The sequence below is a fragment of the Vipera berus genome (genome assembly GCF_964194415.1).
Source record: "Vipera berus genome assembly, chromosome: 6".
NCBI lineage: Eukaryota > Metazoa > Chordata > Lepidosauria > Squamata > Viperidae > Vipera > Vipera berus.
This window is the reverse complement of record NC_138208.1, coordinates 2,156,466-2,177,631: the sequence shown is the minus strand read 5'-3', so window position 1 is coordinate 2,177,631 and position 21,166 is coordinate 2,156,466. Positions and strand designations below refer to the sequence as shown.

The window sequence follows — 21,166 nt, the reverse complement described above, 5'->3', positions numbered from 1 at the left end:
ATGGCAAAATAACAAACTTACCGTTGGCTCTTGCGGAAGAGACAGCAGCTTCCACAGCGTCCTTGGAGGTACCTGCCACAATGATCACAGCCGTTTTGGATGCATTGGGTCGCGCTCCGTTGGCTTCCGAAATGGCATGTTGAACCACAAAGTCGATGGCATCCCCTGAAAATAATCACCGGACAATCGCAGTTTGTGAGCGGAGCAAAGGACGAGAAAAGATCAAGAAGAGGAGAAAATCTTCTAATTCAAAGCTGGGATTCTTCACCCCAAGTTGTGAGCTGCTTAGAGTAAGATCACTCTGTTTTCAGTATTTGCTCTAAGTCCAAGGTCATTGACTGTCGAGCAAAGTAAGGCTAATATTATGGAGAGGTTTTGTGGCCACGGTTCTGGCTGAAAACATAAGGTGGCTCTTAATGGAACCTCTTCAACAGACTAAAATCCCAGATTTTCTCCCTGCTACTGTAACATGAATTTTAGTTGGCAAGGTTTTCTAAAACCAATGTGAAATACATACAGTACTGTATCAATACAATTTAAATGTATTGAGTGGAATTGGGTTTGTCTAATTTAATGAAAAGAAAGACTAGAAGTGACGTGATAACAGTCTTCCAATATCTCAGGGGTTGCCCCAAAGAAGTGTGTGTGTGTGGGGAGGGGGGTCAAGCTAGTCTCCGAAGCGCCTGAAGGCAGGACAAGAAGCAACGGATGGAAACTCATCAAGGAGAGAAGCAACCTGGAACTAAGGAGGAATTTCCTGACAGTGAGAACAATTAAACAGTGGAACAACTTGCCACCAGAAGGAATGTTCCAACACTGGAAGTTTTTAAGAAGAGATTGGACAACCATTTGTTTGAAATAGTATAGGGTTTCCTGCCTGAGCAGGGGGATGGACTAGAAGACCTCTAAGCTCCCTTCCAACTATTCTATTCTATTCTATTCTATTTTCTATTCTAAATAAATACAAGAATTTATTTTATTTTTATTTTATTTTATTTTATTAAACCTATATACCGCCCTTCTCCCATAGGACTCAGGGCAGTTCACAAGGTTTTTTAAAAACAATGCAACAAATTACAAAAATTAAAAACAATTAAAATGATTACACTAACCTTGAAATAAAAACCCAATTACAATTAAAAATACAATTAAAACCCCAGTTAATACTCTCAGTTTAGGCCAGAAAGCTCGAATAACCATCACTAGTTCAACAAACTTTCTTAGAATTGATTAAAGCAAAACCTTTGCAATACCTAGTTTGCTTGGCCCTGTCTCTCTTTGATGGATGGAGTCCACCTTTTTCAGAAGATTTCTTTCTTCTTGGAGTACGTTCCATGAAATCTCCAGAGAGTTCACTTTTCCATATTGAAGTACCGCAACTTGAGTCCAAGAATGACCTGGAGAGGAAGCCAAAAATTCAGGGAAGGAAATAGATCAATTAAAAAGATTGGATTAAAACTTGCTTAGGGCTACCAGACCTCCAAGTCAAAACAGAAGATATCTTTATATATTGATTTGCGTGAAATGCATATTTTATGTTGCATGCCAATTTTTGGCCCCTTGACCCCAACAACCTCAGGCTTAGATGAGTTTTATAATTGCGTTTTGCTTCCACTTCAGTGTCACCTTCTTGACAGTCTTTTGCGTGACTTGTGCAGCACAGATCAGCAGCACACTGTCACTTGAAGCTGGGAAAGGATCCTGCCACCCACAAAAACGGGAATAGCACTAGGCACCATCACTGAAGCTCAACATCACATACTTTTGCTAAATCAACAAAGGAGCAGCCCACTTTGCTTCTCAGTGACGTGGGGAAGAGCTGAAACATGATTCTCACATCCTTTGCTTTGCGCTTCCCAAACTTGCTTAGTGTTGCTTCACATTCAACTAGTTACATAGCCACTCCCTAAACCAGGGGTCTTCAAACTTGGCCCTTTTATGACTTGTGGACTTCAACTCCTAGAATTCCTCAGCCAGGCATGCTGGCTGAGGAATTCTGGGAGTTGAAGTCCACAAGTCATAAAAGGGCAAGGTTTGAAGACCCCTGATGTAGGAGATGACCAGGCTGAGCTTGAGGGAGAAGACAAGAGCATCATCAATCTGGAGTCCCTTCACAAGAGATCTAAGTCCTGCCCACCGTGAATTCTGTTGACTCTTATCTAGCACCAAGTATCCTTGACCGTTAATAGTTCAGATTCTTTAGAGTACTAGCATGGAATAAACGTGCTCATTTGAACCATCCTGGTTCCTGATTTCTTGCACCTGACATTTATTATTCTTTGTCTAAAAACTCCCTTTTTATAACACTGTAATCATTTAATTCTAGGTAGAGTCAAGGCAACTGAATGGAGCTGAGTGTTTACTAGCCGGATGCCCTTCCTGACACCTCTGTGGAGTTCACAGCAGATTTTTTTTTCTTTGCGCCCTAGGAGAGAAATATTTGCCTCTGAGTGGGATTGAACTCTCAACCTTCTGAGTGGGAGGTGAATGTCTTCACCACTAGGCCATCATACTGCTCATTTATTATTATTTGTCTATGCCCAGCAAACGGTGTGGTTTTTCTCACTTTTTTTTAGCCACACTCCCATCTGTGCATTTCCCAGCCCATCCACAGTCTCTTTCACTTCATCATTCCACCAGGCCAGGGGTAGTCAACCTTGGCTCTTTTATGATTCGTGGACTTCAACTCCCAGAATTCCTGAGCCACCATGGCTCAGCTTGGAAACCTCTCCCTTTCCCCTCAGTGTGGCTGGCTCAGGAATTCTGGGAGTTGAAGTCCACAAGTCATAAAAGAGCCAATGTTGCCTACCCCTGCACCAGGCAAAAGAAAAGGCAATCAATTAGAAAAGCAGCATAAAGCCATCAAGAGGATTGAGACTGATAACCTGCAGTTGCGTAGCACCAAAAGCATAGTGAGAAAGAGAGCCTGATTACCAGATTCCATTTCTACTATTGACTTATGGGTTTCTACCTACTATACTTCCTCAAGTACTTAGACCAATAAAATGAGCATAACTTGTGATGGTCATGCTGCTCCCAGATGGCTTAGCTACTAAGATGCAGCACATTTTCCAGTTTGGGGAGTACGCCTGGAGTCCAAAAGATCTCCCACACAGCTGGAAATGGCCTGCAAAATGGGCACATCTGGTCATCCAAGTGTGATCAGAAACGGGACCTACCTTTCTGGAGGCCCTGATTACCAAGAAAACTAGCTTGCTTTTGAGGTTCTTCTGAAAGATATTTTGAGGACTTCAAAAACCTGAAACCAATCAGGACCAGTTTGGATTCTTGGTAGGTCTAAGCATCCTTGATTTTTATTAGTGACTAAACCAGACTTTAAAGTAATGTCTACCTTCCCCACTGTCTTTCAGTAAAGAATATAGATTTCATTAAAAGAACAGATGACTGGATATAAAGGGGCCTTACAATAAGAGGGATAAGAGATCTAAGTAATATAGTATTTTTTATAATATATAAAATGTAAAAATATTGAGATGATGTATGTGAATGAAGAGTTTGAAATTTAAAGGTAAATTAAATTGAAGGGAATTAGGATTAAGGAATGACTGAAATATTGAGGGGAAATTAAGCTTAAATAAGAACTTCAAAAATAGGATATATAGTGACTTAAATTAACTTTTACAAACATAAGTGAAATATAAACTGATCAGAAACGATGTTATAGGTAGGTGTCATAAGATACATAAGCAGTACAGTATTTTTATAATGCATGAATTATGAAAACATCTGGATGGTGTATCTAAATGGAAAATCTGGATATTTAGATGATAAATATTGAGAAAATTATGACTGATAAGAACTGTTTGAATATTAAGGAGAAATTAAGCTTAAATAAGAATTATGAAAATAGGCTATATGGTGAACTAATAAGATTTTTATAAAAACAACATGAGTTGATAAAAAAACATGTCCTACGTGGATGTTATTATTACTTGTACAAACATGGAAAAATGTTTGTATTTAACCATTTATGTATTGAAAATATTAAGAATTATATTTGTTTAAGATTGTAGAAGGAGAATACTATTGGGAGAAGGGAAGATCAAAGAAATATACTATTAATTAATGTACTAAGTATGGAAGTACAAAAAATTCATTATTATTGACTGTTAATTAACTACTATTGCTTTTTTTTCAAAATTTATGAAGCAAGACAACACGCTGTACACTAGGCATTAAGGATTGTTACTATAACAAAAAACAATAAAACATTTCTTAAAAAAAAGAATATAGATTTCTTTATCCTTGCTCAGCTATCCACTGATAGTACAAGTGAATGATGCAGTGAAAGTTGAATGACCTTGAATGACCTTGTCTTTGTTTCTTTACTGTTTTTCCCACTGCCCACATATCAAGACATTTTTATTTTGTTATAAAAAAGGGAAGTTGCGCCTTTCTATTTGTTAATCAACAAAAAAGCTTTCTGTTGTAGCAGCTTGGAGATTAACAAATTAATACCTGCAGAAAATTTGTTCACTTTCCAAAAGCTTTTAACGTTAGCAAATAAATTATTCCTGCAAGCGGCTGAATATATTTCTGGATTTTGTTGCATCAAAATAAGACAGCTACAAGGCTGAGATTTGTGGTTAATCCAATTGATCCTAAGAGTCAGTGCAGAAGTATCTGTTCTCTGCTTAGCCACTTCATCAGAGTACCGAATAAGGAAGATGTAACTTTCAGTTCCAAGGAGCTGTCAACCTCTGGCACAGAAATAATTTTAGTGTGGCAGAAAGACCATAAGCAGCAGAAGTTACTCTGAAGAGCAAAGCCCTTGTTGTAGCAGTAGCAATAGCATTTAGACTTATATACTGCCCCATAGTGCTTTACAGCTTTCTCTAAGCGGTTTACAGAGTTAGCATATTACCCTGCAACAATCTGGGTCCTCATTTTACCGACCTTGCAAGGATGAAAGGCTGAGTCAACCTGGAGCCAGTCAGGATCGAACTGCTGGCAGCAGGCATAGTTAGTGTGCAATGCTGCATTCTAACCACTGCGCCACCACAGCTTAGATAGCAATAGCATTTAGACTTATATACCACTTCACAGTGCTTTACAGCCCTCTCTAAGCAGTTTACAGAGTCAGCATATTGTCCATAACAATCTGGGTCCTCGTTTTACTGACTCCGGAAGGATGGAAGGCTGAGTCAACCTTGAGCCGGTGAGAATCGAACTCCTGGAAGTGGGAAGAGTTAGCTTGTAATCCAGCATTCTAAACACTGAGCTTCCTGAGGCTTAGATACAGTCAGCCTGTTGCTGGGTCCTCATTTTACTGACCTTGGCAGGACAGAAGGCTGAGTCAACCTTGAGCCAGTCAGGATTGAACTCCTGACTGTGGGCAGTTTGCCCGCAGTACTGCATTCTCACCACTGCGCCCCCTGGTAGATGAGGTAGATTCCTATGCTAATGTTTATAATGCTCCATAGAGACAAATCAACGTTCCTTTTAAGAAGACTTTATGTCATTTACTTTAAAGCTTCCTTCTTGTAGACAACAAATTCAGAGCATCCTGAAGTCTCCCATGAGGCAATACTCACCCACATCAGCGTGTTCAATAAATGCTTTCACAAAACGTTTCATTTCCTCAAACTGAGCTTCTTCAACGTCTGAGGTCCCATCCAGGAGAAATATCACATCCATTGGCTTGGTGCAAATTTCTGCGGAAGGTTTTAAATCGTTACATCGTCAAGGTTTCTATACTAGTCAACTGGCAAGTCGCCTAACTTCACAAAAAAACAACCCCAGAGGACAATCAGAAAGTTAGGGAAACGATAAAGTTGTACATCATACGCGTGTGCAATTGCAGTCCGCAGAAAGAGGGCTAATGACAGATGACTGCAAGGCATGTAAATCCTTCCATTCCCCACCAGAACCGAAGAAGCTTCTTGGATGGGAAGTGAAATGTCTTCAAGGGGAAAAAAAAACAGTTGTCTCTTGAAAAAGCGCCTTTGAGCCAACCATTTAGCTTCTCTTCTCAGAACTTTAAAAACAACAAGAAGCTTGTGTGAGAAAAAAAAGACTTAAATACTTAAGCGTAACTAATTTTGAGAAAATCTTAACCAGTACGAATGCTTGGAATGTTGTGGGGAAAATTTCAATAAGAATTCTGTAAACAGGATCTATGATGAGGCAATCAAGACGATCGATGAAGAAAAGAAGCTTTATGTTGAAGTGGTTATTATTTGCAGAAACGTGAGGAAAAAATGTCTACATTTATTCAAGTAATAAGAAATGTATGAATTGAAGGTTGGCAAAAGGGAATATTATTGGAAGAAGAGAAGATCAAGCAAAGCCATTATATGGACTATAGAATTATAGAAATTAATTGCTATTGATTGTTTTGTAAATACTAACCCAACACGCCGTTTACCAAATGTTAAGGTGATTATGTTAAAGATCAATAAAACATATTTTTTTTAAAAAAATAAATAAATAAAAATAAAAACGACGACAACACACCATTCTTGGAGCAACACGTTTTGAGGACCAAGTCAGGGCCTTGTTTGATGAGATTGTTGAAGCCTTCTATGATAATAGGAGCCTGTGGTTGACTTAATTCTTTGAGTTCCTGGATGTCCGCGCCAGGCTTTATGCCAATGGGAATAAGATGGACATCGCTGGGTGGACGAACGATGGTATCTGTGGAGGGATTTGCAGTAACCATGTAAACCAAGTGGGGCGCTTGCTCGGTTCTTCTGTTGGTGGTAAACGACTGCTCAGAGATGAAGTTGAGCGCCTGTCCAGTGTTGGTTGCATTGCCTCCCTGGAATTTCATCTCCCGCACCTTCTTAATCAGGACTTCCTTGGACTGGTGTTCCCAGAAAGAATGCTCCACGGTGATGGTGAAGGAATACTGTAGGATGCTAATGTGAACGGTCTCTTCTCCTACTTCCAACTCCTGGATGGTACGGATGAGAAACTCTTTGATGGTTTCAAAGTTGTTCTTGCCAACTTTGCGGGACCCTTCAATTACAAAGACGATGTCCAGGATCTTTTCAACAGAGATAGAAATCTCTGTTGACGGTACCTCGGTCAAACCGGGAGAGTAGGTCCCTGCACGCACACTGGGGAGAGTTGGGACTGGGCGTTGGGTAGAAAGAACCACACTGACGTCAGGCACAAGACCACAGAAGTAGTCAATTATTTCATCCTTGCGTTGCCTTAACTCAAGCACACTGTTCATTAGGAAAGCTCGGTTTTCCGGCGACTGCCGTTCCAGTAGTCTAATTTGTTCTGTGCTCACGTGGGGCCCAAGTCCAACTGGTATCACAATAATTTTCTTTTTTTTCAAAATTGGGAAGATCCCCTGGATTCTCTTGGGGTCCTTGCTTGCCATAAATATCATGGCGATTCGGGCCGCGTTTGTGCGCGGCGCCTTGTTGAACACATGAAACACAACATATTTGAGCACCTCGGAGGCAGAGGCTACATCCCCGCCTGTGTATTTTATATTTTTCACAATCTTCTTCATTCTAGTTGACTTTTTAATGTCCTTCAGACCAAGGTAAATGTGTGAACCGGTGCGGTATTCCAGGACGGCCAAGCGAATCCTTTTTTGGGAGATGTGAAGTTTTTCCATCATGCTAATGGTGAAGTTTTTCAACTCTTCAAAATCGCTCTCGGAAAGCTTATTGGAACCATCTATTAAGATGGCCAGGTCCATCATTTTGCTACAGGAATATTGACGTGTGGGATTTTCTTCTTCCTCTTCTTCTTCTTCTTCTCCTTCTTCTTCCTCCGTTTCTTCTTCCTCATTTTTATCTGGACTAACAGTGGTCAGGAATTTGCCAACCTCTTCCGGATTACAAGGGCGGCACGTCAGGTTTCGTACTTCACAATGGCTAACAAAGTAGGGAAAAAACCAACAGTTAAAACCTCATTTCAACCTCTGTGTTGTATGTAGATTAAATGTAGGAGATGACTAGGCTGAGCCTGAGGGAGGAGTCAAACGTGTCATTAGTCTTGAGTCTCTTTGTGCCCACAAGAGATCTCAGTCCAGCCCATCTTGAATTCCACTGACTCTTATCTACCTCTAATTTACTTTGACCGTCAGTATTTCAGACCCTTGTAGAGAGCCTTAGTATACAATAAACCTATATACATTTGAACTGCTGGATTCCCAATTTCCTGCCCTTGACATTAAATCTTTTTTAAAATCTTTCTTTGCATTTCATAATTCTATCCCTTTTAGAATAAGTAATAAAAAGGAGTCCCTGCAGATTTTATTTGGCTGATCGTTGCTGACTATAGGGGGCGGTACTCATCTCCTTTTCAAGGCCATTGAGCCAGCGCTGTGCGCAGACATGTCCGCAGTCATGGGGCTAGCATGACGTCACGGAGCGCTCTTACCCCAGCACTGAAGTGGTGTTCTGGACCAGCTCTCTTCTCCCAACCCCTAATTAAGAGACGAGTCTGGAAAGCGTCCAAGGCTAAAAGGCTTCTGCCAAGGTTTAATGACGCAGATAACAAAACACAAGAGCTTGTCTTCTCAAACGAAAAAGTTGCTTTCAGCAACTAGCCCCTCCCCAAACACTTCTTTTATAGAGAGCTCAGGGCGTGGTCTCCCTGTGCCTCCTCCCGAGGAGTCCCATAGTCTTTCTTTGTTTGTCCCTGCTCGTCTGCCTCCTACGTCGGGCGTCCTTGAACAGGGCCAGCTGTGGGTCATCATCCTCCGCACTCTCGGGCTCACACAGCTGAGAAGAGGTCCCCGGCTGAGGACTCTGCAAAGCCTCCAAATCATCATCAGCCGGTTCGTTTCCCTCCTCCCCCACATCTGAGTCCTCCGATACATCGGACCCGGCTGTCGGACCCACCGGCTGGCCCTGAGTCACAACACTATCCCGCACCGCAGGGCCCTTCCCTCGGGTCTGCCGATCCGGATGCGGTCGGGATGGGAACTGTTCGTGAAAAGCAGTCACCAACGCAGGGGCATGAACGGCGGTCGCGTCTTCCCATGTGAAGTCCTCCGGCCCGTACCCTTTCCACTCGATCAGGTACTGGAAGCGACCTTTCAGCCAGCGGGAATCCCTGATGCTGGCGACCTCGTACTCGGGGGTGCTGCCTCCATCACGAGTTCCTGATGGTGGAGGTTCCGCCTGGCGAAGTGGACAGGCCGGTCGTTCGGGGACCAACAAGGACCGATGGAAGACGGGGTGCACGCGCAGGGAACGTGGCAGAGTTAAACGATAGGCGACCGGGTTGATGACGGCCTCGACTGGGAACGGTCCAAGGTAACGGTGGTCCAGCTTCCTCGCCGGCCGAGTGGATGGTAGGTTCCTGGTGGACAGCCAGACCCGATCCCCCACCGATAGTGGAGGCGTATCCCTTCTCGACCGATCGGCGAACCTCTTGTAGTCGGCCTTGGCCTTCTCCAGCTGCCGTCGCACCAACCGATGGATCGCCTGTAACTCCGCCATGAATTCGTTCGCTGCCGGCTCCGGTGAGTCCACGGGAGAAAGAGGGAAGAACCTGGGGTGATAACCCACGTTGGCCAAGAACGGTGTCATCTGCGTGGAGGTGTGTTGCGAGTTATTAAAGGCAAACTCGGCTATGGCCAAATAGTCCACCCAGTTGTCCTGCTGCAGGTTAACATAGCAGCGCAGATACTGCTCTAAGATGCCGATGACCTTCTCGGTACCCCCGTCGGTCTGAGGATGATGCGCGGACGAGAGGCAAACCTTAATGTCCAACGCCCGCATCAACTCCTGCCAGAAGCGGGCTGTAAACTGGGCCCCCCTATCGGAGACGACCCTGTCGGGAAGGCCGTGCAGCCGGAACACCTGTTGGATGAACATGCGACTAGTGGCGCGAGCTGACGGTAAGCCGCGACAGGGGATGAAGTGCGCCATCTTGGTCAACATGTCCACCACCACAAACACTGTCGTGAAGCCGGAGGATGGGGGTAGATCCGTCAGAAAGTCCATGGACACAGCCCCCCAGGGTCTCTTGGGCGTTGGCAAAGGCTGCAGTAAACCAGGCGGGGCCCCTGTCGCTGACTTGGCCTGCCTGCATGGGACGCAGGAGGTGACATAAGACTGGACATCGTGTCGGACTCGGGGCCACCAGAAAGTACGGGAGACCAGGTTCAGAGTCTTGAACAGGCCAAAATGCCCCGCAGCCGGGTTATCATGACATTGGCTGAGGACGAGTCCCCTGAGTGGCCCTCCTGGAACATAGAGCCGGTCACGATAATACAGGAGTCCATCCGTGACCGACCAAGGCGAATCTGGCCCCACCTCTTCCTTCCGCTGAGCCACCCACGCCTCCTGCTGCTGCGCCTCCCGGATCCGAGCCCGTATATCCACCGGCTCCCGTACCGCAGCAAAAGACTCGACGGGGATCACTGTCCTGGGCGGAAGCTTGTCTTCCACTCGGGTGTACTCGGGCTTCCTGGACAGAGCATCCGCTCTCTGGTTGTGCCCGCTTGGTATATATCGCACCCGAAAGTCAAACCTCGCAAAGAAGAGGGACCACCGGATCTGGCGTTGGTTCAAATTCCGAACGGTCTGCAGACTTTCCAGATTCTTGTGGTCCGTCCGGACCTCGATTTGATGCCGCGCCCCCTCCAGATGATGCCTCCAAGCCTCGAACGCCGCCTTGATGGCCAGCAGCTCCTTCTCCCAGATGGTATAGTTGCGCTCCGAGGGATTCAATTTCCGAGAGTGATACGCGCAAGGGAAAAGGGTACCGTTGGGCGTCGCTGCCTGGAGTAACACGGCCCCAATGGCAATGTCGGAGGCGTCCGCCTCCACGACAAACGGCCGTTGCGGGTCAGGATGCTTCAAGATGGGCTCCTTCATGAAGGCGTCCTTCAAAGCTTGGAACGCCTGTTGTTCGGGGGCGTTCCACTGGAACCGAGTCTTCTTCTGCAGGAGCCGGGTGAGGGGGGCTGTCAAGGCAGCAAAGCCAGGGATGAATGTCCGATAGTAGTTGGCAAATCCAAGAAGTCGCTGAACATCCTTCACGCGACGCGGGGGTTGCCAACTCTGCAACGACTCAACTTTACTTGGATCCATGGCGATGCCCTCGGGAGAAATGCGGTGGCCCAAGAAATCAATGGTCACCTGGTAGAACTGGCACTTCTCCAACTTGGCAAACAGCCGATGTTTCCGGAGGCGCTGCAGGACCTGACGGAGATGCTGATGATGCGCTTCACGCGACGGGGAGTAAATCAGGATGTCGTCCAGGTAAATCACAACAAACTGGTCCAACAGATCCCGAAAGATGTCGTTCATAAAATGCTGAAACACAGCGGGGGCGTTGGTCAGGCCAAACGGCATCACCGTGTACTCGAAATGTCCATAGCGAGTACCAAACGCTGTCTTCCACTCATCACCCGGCCGAACCCTGACGAGGTTGTACGCTCCACGCAGGTCCAGTTTCGTGAAGATCTTAGCCTCCCGGAGTCGGTCCAAGAGCTCGGGGATGAGGGGCAGCGGGTAGCGGTTACGCACCGTGATAGCGTTGAGTTTCCGGTAGTCACAGCAAAGCCGTAACTCGCCCGACTTCTTTTTGACGAAGAGCACGGGCGCAGACACTGGCGAGGACGAGGGCCGGATGAATCCACGAGCCAAGTTCTTTGTCAGGAAGTCCCGCAATGCGGCCAACTCGGGCTCCGACATGGAGTACAAACGCCCCACTGGGAGAGGCGCATCAGGGACTAGGTCAATGGAGCAGTCGTAGGGCCTGTGCGGGGGTAATTGGTCCGCCTCTGACTCGCTGAACACGTCAGCAAAGTCGGACAGTACGGGAGGCAAGGAAACCCCTGAGGAACCCTCCACCTGGCCGGCACAGATATGGCGGGTGTGGTCCACGCACTGCAAACTTGGGAAGGTGACCAAGTTCTGAGACCAATAGATCTGTGGATCATGCGCCCGGAGCCACGCCAGTCCCAAGACCACGGGGAAGTGCAGATCCGAAGTGACGTAAAACTGAATGGCCTCCACATGGGTACTGATGGCCATACACACGGGTTGCGTGGCGGCCGTGATAGGCCCGGACAGGAGCACTCGACCATCGATGGTCTCCACAAGCATGGGCGGATCCACCGGACACTGGGGAACAGCCCATTTGGCCACAAAGGCCGAATCCATAAAGTTAGTGGTAGCCCCAGAGTCAATTAAGGCATGGACCGGAATCCCCTCTGGCTTGCCAGGAAGGATCAGTCGTGCCTCCAAAATCAAATGCCGTGGAGGTTCACAGGCACCGTCGGAACGGCGTCGCTCGGCGTGATCGTTGTGGGTCGCCCGATCTTTCACACCGTCTAGATCGGGCTCGGGCCGTTTCCCGATAGCAAAGCAGGGGACTTTCTCGGAGCAGGCTTGGTCACTGACGCCCGCTGACGCTTCTTTGGGCAAGAAGCAGCCAAATGTCCAGGGTCCCCACAGTAAAAACACAACCCCTCCGATCGTCGTCTGTCCATTTCCGTCACCGATAGACGGGACCTGGCGGCACCCAGCTCCATTGGCTCCTCCCTCTGGACTGGGGCCTCACGCACAACAGGGGCGGCAGGGGTCTGTGGGGTGGCACGGCGACTCTTACGCTGCTGCAGCCGGGCATCGATCCGCAGACAAAGATGGATCAGCCCATTCAGATCTGAGGGAATGTCCACGCGGGCCAGCTCATCCAACATCTCCTCTGACAAGCCATCCTGAAAGGCATCCACGAGCGCAGCCTCATTCCAGGCGGAATCCTGGCTAAGCAGCCGGAAATCGCTGATATAGGCCTGTAGGGGGCGCTGACCCTGCCTCAAAGCTTTCAGACGTCGGGTGGCGGTCTGCGCCTTAATCGGGTCCTCGTACATGAGGCGCATATGGTCACAAAACCCCCCAAAGTTATCCAACAAAGGGCTAGGCTGTGCCAACAGAGGCGTGCCCCAACGAGCTGCATCTCCCGACAGAAGGCTCAACACGAATCCCACCTTATCTCGGTCAGTGGGGAAATCAGCTGCTCTCACGCTGATATAAAGCTGGCATTGTCCCAGGAAGGCAGGAAACAGTTCTGGTTTACCAGCAAACTTATCCGGCATAGCTAACTGACATTTCCTCCTGGGTGGGGGGGCAGCATGTACCTGAGCCTGCAGTTGTGCCACCTGAGTGGCCAGCAAGGTGAGTTGCTGGTTGAGCTGGGCATTCTCGGCAAGAAGCTGCTCCATCGTAGTATTAAGGGGTGAGTGGCTGAAAGCAAACTGTTCTGGACCAGCTCTCTTCTCCCAACCCCTAATTAAGAGACGAGTCTGGAAAGCGTCCAAGGCTAAAAGGCTTCTGCCAAGGTTTAATGACGCAGATAACAAAACACAAGAGCTTGTCTTCTCAAACGAAAAAGTTGCTTTCAGCAACTAGCCCCTCCCCAAACACTTCTTTTATAGAGAGCTCAGGGCGTGGTCTCCCTGTGCCTCCTCCCGAGGAGTCCCATAGTCTTTCTTTGTTTGTCCCTGCTCGTCTGCCTCCTACGTCGGGCGTCCTTGAACAGGGCCAGCTGTGGGTCATCATCCTCCGCACTCTCGGGCTCACACAGCTGAGAAGAGGTCCCCGGCTGAGGACTCTGCAAAGCCTCCAAATCATCATCAGCCGGTTCGTTTCCCTCCTCCCCCACATCTGAGTCCTCCGATACATCGGACCCGGCTGTCGGACCCACCGGCTGGCCCTGAGTCACAACAAGTGGTACCTATTTATCTACTCGCATTTGCATGTTTTCAAACTGCTAGGTTGGCAGGAGCTGAGGCGAGGACGGGAACTCACCCGTTGCATGGTACCTGGGTCTCAAACCTGGGCTACCAGTTTTCTAGCCAACAAGCCCGGCATCTTAACCACCGATCTACTGCAAGCCCTCTCCCCTTTAGAATAAATATAATTCTGAGCTAGTTATGTGTACTTCCAAATTGTGGGCCAGTATTTGAAACAAGCAAATGGCTGGATATTTTTCCCTCAGTGGAACAAAAGCGATCAATCGGAATGTAATAATTTGAATTCTTCTTTTTTTTTGAGACAGTGACCTCAACGGATAACAGAGATGGAGAAAAATGTATTGATAGATAATGCTGGGAAGGGGAAAATGGAGTTCAAAGAAGCATCCTGTGACCAACTTCCCCAAGTATATTTTTTTTTAAGAAAAATCCTGAGGCTTGTCTTCACCCTAGAGAAGAATTATTGAAGTTGTTGAATTGACTTCAGACTACAAATTACCAACAGTGGTTTGACTTAGCTATTTTTTTAAATAAAATCCTGCTTCATGGGAAAAGAGCGTATTGTTGGCTTTCAACATAAACTCCATTTTTAAAAAATTGGAAAACTTTCTATGCTAATTGTTCTGGGCTGGGCTGGTACCACCACAGAGCACCCTCTTGAGAATAGCTTTCGTTTCCTGAAATGTGATTAACAATCCTCCAGGACTGTTGCAGACCAATGCAACTGATCCCCTTAGAAAACCTTGCCCAAATCCTAACCCATACACTCCTGCTAAAATCCAGAGCTATGGAGAATACCTGGAATACAATCTACATTTCTTTTCTGCCCTAATTCCTCCTCTTCCCCTCCCTTAAATTCCACCGAGTTCTCTATTTTACCAGGATTGGCAGAGCTGAAAATTCTCCGGGTTCAAAATGACCTTCTTCCCATCAGCAATCCTGCCGCCTTCTACTTCACACACCGGACATTCTTCCAGTTTGATGCAAGACTCGGAAAGCTCGTCGAGAATTTTCCCTGTTTTACAAAATTGTTGGAGAATGAGTTTAATTTCTTTTCTTTTTTAAAAAAAATGCAACGATATACCTTGTCCCAAAGACGCTTTTTTCCAGGAGGCAACTGGACGTTCTCGTTTTTCTTTGAAGACTCTCGGCTTCTCATCCAAGAAGCTTCTTCAGTTCTGACTGGATGGTGGGGAGTGGAAGAACTTATATTCCTTCAATCATTTATAAACCTCCAGGTGGCCTCAATGACTCGCTAAAAAAAGGCAAATAACCAGCTCTCTGCAAGGAATATAAATCCTTCTGTTCCCCACCATCCAGTCAGAGCTGAAGAAGCTTCTTGGATGAGAAGCAAAGAGTCTTCAAAGAAAAATGAGAAAGTCCAGTTGCCTCCTGAAAAAAGCGTCTTTGGGACAACCATGATATGGAAGACTGAGAATCTCCATAGACAACAATATACACTGACATTTTAAACATTTAGCCTCTCCCTTGGAAACTTAATAAGAACTTCAAAGCTTGCAAGACTGTCAGTAGACAGCAAGAGTGGATGTTCTACCACTGATGATGTTACCGAGTTTGGGTAAATGAAACAAGCAAGCTCAGAGAGCACCAAAGAAATAGAATAGTTTAATTTCTTTTTTTAAAAAAAAGAAATAGGTGGAGGAAGAAGCCATTGCTTTTGTTCCTGAATGTCTGTTTGTTTCTGAGTTAAAAACGGAGGGGAAAAAAGAATTTGTTTTATTTCTTTGAGAGAAAGAAGAATGCCTCTCTGATTTTATTTCTGCCAGAATACCAAAACTATCTATAATCTGAATACACCAGTAGACACTATTCTATTCCATTCCATTCCATTCCATTCCATTCCATTCCATTCCATTCCATTCCATTCTATTCTATTCTATTCTATTCTATTCTATTCTATTCTATTCTATTCTATTCTATTCTATTCTATTCTATTCCATTCCATTCCATTCCATTCCATTCCATTCCATTCCATTCCATATAAAGATTCTATTCTATTCCATTCCATTCCATTCCATTCCATTCCATATATTCTATTCTATTCTATTCTATTCTATTCTATTCTATTCTATTATATTCTATTCTATTCCATTCCATTCCATTCCATTCCATTCCATTCCATTCCATTCCATTCCATATAAAGATTCTATTCTATTCTATTCTATTCTATTCTATTCTATTCTATTCTATTCTATTCTATTCTATTCTATTCTATTCTATTCTATTCTATTCTATTCTATTCTATTCTATTCTATTCTATTCTATTCTATTCTATTCTATTCTATTCTATTCTATTCCATTCCATTCCATTCCATTCCATTCCATTCCATTCCATATAAAGATTCTATTCTATTCCATTTCTCTACATGGGGCTGCCCTTGAGATCCACTCGGAAGCTTCAACTGGTGCAAAGTGCAGCGGCACGGACACTCTTGGGAGCCTCCCGATACTCCCATATCACACCTCTCCTCCGTGCGCTGCACTGGCTTCCGGTTGCCTTCCGTGTGAAGTTCAAGGTGCTAACAATGACATACAAAGCCCTACATGGCATGGGTCCGGACTACCTACGGGAGCACCTTCTGCCAATGTCTGCACCCCACCGTCCTGTGCGCTCCCACAGAGAGGGCCTCCTCAGGGTGCCACCGCTCAAGGAATGTCGGCTGGTGGCCCCCAGGGGGAGGGCATTCTCAGTGGGTGCGCCAGCACTCTGGAACTGCTTGCCAACCGAAATCCGGATGGCCCCCGACCTCCGCACCTTCCGGCGCGACTTAAAAACTTACCTGTTCCAGCAGTCCGGCCTGGCCTGATAGCTCTAATTGGGGTCCCAGTTTGTTTTTACTATTGTTTTTCACTATTGTTCAATCTGTATACCTACCTTACTCTGTACACCGCCCCGAGTCCCTCGGGAGAAGGGCGGTTTATAAAAACAAACAAATAAATAAATAAATAAATAAATAAATAAATAAATAAATAAATAAATAAATAAATAAATAAATTTCATTCCATTCCATTCCATTCCATATAAAGATTCTATCCTATCCTATCCTATCCTATCCTATCCTATCCTATTCTATTCTATTCTATTCTATTCTATTCTATTCTATTCTATTCTATTCTATTCTATTCTATTCCATTCCATTCCATTCCATTCCATTCCATTCCATTCCATTCCATATAAAGATTCTATTCTATTCTATTCTATTCTATTCTATTCTATTCTATTCTATTCTATTCTATTCTATTCTATTCTATTCTATTCTATTCTATTCTATTCTATTCTATTCCATTCCATTCCATTCCATTCCATTCCATTCCATTCCATTCCATTCCATTCCATTCTTACTTTCAAGGTCCCAAATCCTTTGCATGTCTTATCAGTGTAAAATTTACAAGAGCCTCATAAAGGAAGGTTAAATACGGAGTATTATCTTCGGCTCTACCAGGTGTAACCATCTCAGCTAATATGACAGGAGCGCTGACCTATACATGAGGAACTTCATGTGGAGTTGAGCCTTCTAACCACGCAACCACATTTCCCAAATCTGAATTGTGTTGTATCTCCAATCAGCCATGACTGAATGTCATTACTGATCAAAGCACTAGGCAGTTGAGGGACAACAGGAAAAACCCCAACTTGCTTCTCCCTACTTTAGAGGAGAGAAAATTATCCTATTATTTAAGCAAGAGAGAAACGCCAAGTAAAGTCCTCCTGACCAGACGTCATGCATGGACTGGAGTTGCTTACCTGCAGGACAGTGTGGATGGCATCCTTCAACACACTTGACGGGACACGCTATCGGATCCATGTGCTGGCACGTCCTTGGACAGGCAGGGCCACAGCTGTTGTATCGCCATTCACATTGATATTCTTCCTCCACTTTGTTCATACTTTCACAACTTTGAGCTACAAAACATCAAATAAAAAATAACGGGAAATCTTGTGCCATGTAATCATTCCATTTTTTTAAATGAAAAGTGAGGGCTCCTTGGGGCTCTCTGAGCCTGGGTGTTTTCTTGCAGATGTTTCATTACCCAAACTAGGTAACATCATGCAACATTAGCACTGATGACGTTACCTAGTGTGGTAATGAAACATCTGCAAGAAAACCACCAAGCTCAGAAAGCACCAAGGACCCCACAGTCCTCCTCCTCCTCCTCCTCCTACTACTACTACTACTACTACTCCTTTCTAGCACTGATGACGTTACCTAGTGTGGTAATGAAACGTCTGCAAGAAAACAACCAAGCTCAGAAAGCATCAAGGACCCCACAGTCGTTCTCCTCCTCCTCCTCCTCCTCCTCCTTCTCCTCCTCCTCCTCCTCCTTCTCCTCTTCCTTTCTAGCACTGATGACGTTACCTAGTATGCTAATGAAACATCTGCAAGAAAACAACCAAGCTCAGAAAGCACCAAAGACCACACAGTCCTCCTCCTCCTCCTCCTCCTCCTACTACTACTACTACTACTACTACTACTCCTTTCTAGCACTGGTGATGAAACCTAGCTGGGTAATGAAACGTCTACAAGAAAGCCACCAAACTCAGAGAGCACCAAGGACCCCTCATTTCAACCCTGAGCTGCAAATGTCCTCCTTTATTGATCTGTAGCTGTCCCTATAGGTGAAAACTTAACTGATTTTGAAATAAGCTAAGTAGGAGTGAGGACTTAAAGGGGAAACCTTCAGAAAGTTCCGCAGCTGTAGGCTACATTGAAAACCATCCCAAATGAAAATAGCCGATGAGCTGAAGGAAATCTTTTCTATACTTTCCCATATATTAACTTTCTGCAATTCTCAAACGAACAAAAATTGACGGGGTTAATATGTAGCATATTCCGTGGTGGCGCAGTGGTGAGAATGCAGTATTGCAGGCCGGCTCTGCCCACTGCTAGGAGTTTGATCCTGATCGGCTCAAGGTTGACTCAGCCTTCCATCCTTCTGAGATTGGTAAAAATAAGGACCCAGATTGTTTGGGGGGGGACATATAGGCTGAACTGCTCTGTGAACTGCTCAGAGAAGCCCGTGAAGCACTATGGAGTGGTATATAAGTCTAACTGCAATTGCCATTGCTATACAGGTAGTCCTCAACTTACAACAGTTCATTTAGTGACTGTTCAAAGTTACAGCCCTGTTTTTCACACTTACGACCGTTGTAGCATCCCCACGGCCACATGATCGAAATTCGGACACTCGGTAACTGACTCTTGATGGTTGCCATGTCCCGGAGTCACGTAATCCCCTTTTGCAACCTTCTGACAGGTCAACGGGGAAGCCACTTAACAGCCTTAATGCTAACTTAACAATTGCAGTGATTCGCTTAACAATTGTAGCAAGAAAAGTCGTGGAATGGATGAAGGAAATTGAAAGCTACTTATTTGTAAAAAAAAAAAAATCTGCACATTCGACCTGGTCTTCCTTTTTCTTCTTAGCTTTATTCTATATCATTTTCTGTTAGTTTTTAATCTTTTTAAAAAATAGTAAAAAAAATTATATGCTCTCTCTCTCTCTCTTTCTCTCTCTCTCTCTCTCTCTCTCTCTCTCTCTCTCTCTCTCTCTCTCTCTCTCTTTCTCTCTCCCTTTCTCTCTCTCTCTGTCAGAATCCATTTATATCATATTCATAAATGGAATGCTTCAAACATTATTCCATGGATTCTGCCATCTCCCGAAGAGAAGAGAATGGATGTGTATTGAACCGGTATTAGGCATTTCAAAGGAAAGGAGAAGCCTTTTGAACAGGGGAAACAAAAGGGGGGGGGCCTAGCATCTGGCTTGTGTCACGGAAGAGAGCAATAAACATGAAGGGTCCTAACTTCCTTTTTCCCATGAGATGGATGATACGAGGTAAATGATGGGGGGCTGACCAAATGGGGTTAAGGGGGGGTTAAACCGGGAACTCTTTATAAGGGTTTACTTCGTAGGATAATATTAAGTCCTGTCTCGTTTCCTACAACCAAGCATGTCATAGTAAAGATTCTTTTTGGAATAGATTTGACTCCAAGAATTTTGTCTTCCTAAGACGTGGTTTGGGGTGGGTCCTGACACTCTCTCTCTCTGTGTTGTGTGTGTGAGAAAGGAGAATAGTTCATTCTCTCCCCAGCACTTACGGCATAGAGTAGGAGACCTCCAATGGATCACTGCGCCTTTCTGGGCACACTCATGGGCGTAAGCAGCAATGGCATCACAAAAACAGGCACAGTCCCCAATGGACTCACATGCACAGGTTTCGTACATGCAGATTTCCACATAAGGCTCAGGATCCACCTATGATGGAAGTAGTACGAGTCAAACTCTTATGCTCTTGAGAAGATCTCCACGGCTTCCAAGAAACAAGGTCACTCCCAAGACAAACTTTAAATTTTAGAAGGTCCCATTTATTTATTTATTTTATTTTTATTTTAATCCCATTTATACCCCGCCCTTCTCCGAAGACTCAGGGTGGCTTACAATTTAAGCACAAACCAATGTGCTTAGCAGTAGCCTTCATTCTATGTATATGCCTGCTTATTAGGGCTTTCCCCCCCCCCAAGCGGCATTATTACAAAGTCAGCTTAATTGCCCCCAACAATCTGGGTCCTCATTTTACCTACCTCGGAAGGATGGAAGGCTGAGTCAACCTTGAGCCTGGTGGGATTCGAACCTGCACTAATTGCAGGCAGCTGGTGTTACTTAAGGAGGCATTAGCCCACTGCTCCACCAAGGCTCCACCAAGGCTCCACCATAAACCAGCTCCCACCAACACTGAACTCTTCAGGGCAAGGAATCTATCTCAACGGCAGACACTGACACCCACCCACCCCCCAAACTTTGCTGAAGATGTCACCCAGCCTGGTAACAAGACATTCAGAAACCAACCCACAAGCTTGGAGTATGAATCTTTACTCCCTAAGCAAACACTAAGCATCTACAAGATCCAATCTGGGTTGGTCACCGGGACCAGAGGTTTAATCTTTTGGACTCGTGATGGATCCCAGAAAATTTCTCAGGATTTCTCAGTCCCTAAGGATGGGCTCCAGAACACATCCGAAAGCTCAGAATACTAACCCTTTGATCCCAGTGACCGATGCAGATTAGATCCTGCAACATTATCCTGGGACCAGTGGTGGGATTCAAATACCTGAACAACTGGTTCTCTGCATGGATGCAGGCCTGGGCCTCCAAGGCCTAGAATGGACTTCCGGAAGTGGCATCCATGCACTTCCGACAGGCCGTTCTAGGCCTGGGAGGCCTCCTCCAGGACTCCCAGGCCTAGAACGGACTTCCGGAAGCGGTATGCATTCAGCTGGTTCTCCGAACTCAACAAAATTTAGCTACCGGTTCTGCCGAACCGGTGCGAAACAGCTGAATCCCATCACTTGCTGGGATGTATTATATTCACCTTCATTTGTACTAAGCATCTGGGTTAGTTATTATGAGGGCAATTGGGAAACAAACCTCCATTTAGTTATC

The 21,166-nt window shown here is 45.4% G+C and overlaps 1 protein-coding gene across 1 annotated transcript in view; it reads right to left on the bottom strand.

The window, feature by feature from the left end:
- The window catches only part of VWF (von Willebrand factor), a 141,675-nt gene that overhangs the window by 54,977 nt on the left and 65,532 nt on the right, over positions 1-21,166 (bottom strand). Inside the window, exons 24-30 of the mRNA XM_081331929.1 lie at positions 19,825-19,981; positions 17,469-17,627; positions 14,582-14,717; positions 6,478-7,859; positions 5,556-5,675; positions 1,254-1,397; positions 22-165 (exon numbers count right to left, since the gene is read on the bottom strand). Of these exons, the coding sequence (XP_081188055.1) occupies positions 22-165; positions 1,254-1,397; positions 5,556-5,675; positions 6,478-7,859; positions 14,582-14,717; positions 17,469-17,627; positions 19,825-19,981 (2,242 nt within the window). The remainder of the gene's footprint in view (positions 1-21; positions 166-1,253; positions 1,398-5,555; positions 5,676-6,477; positions 7,860-14,581; positions 14,718-17,468; positions 17,628-19,824; positions 19,982-21,166) is intronic.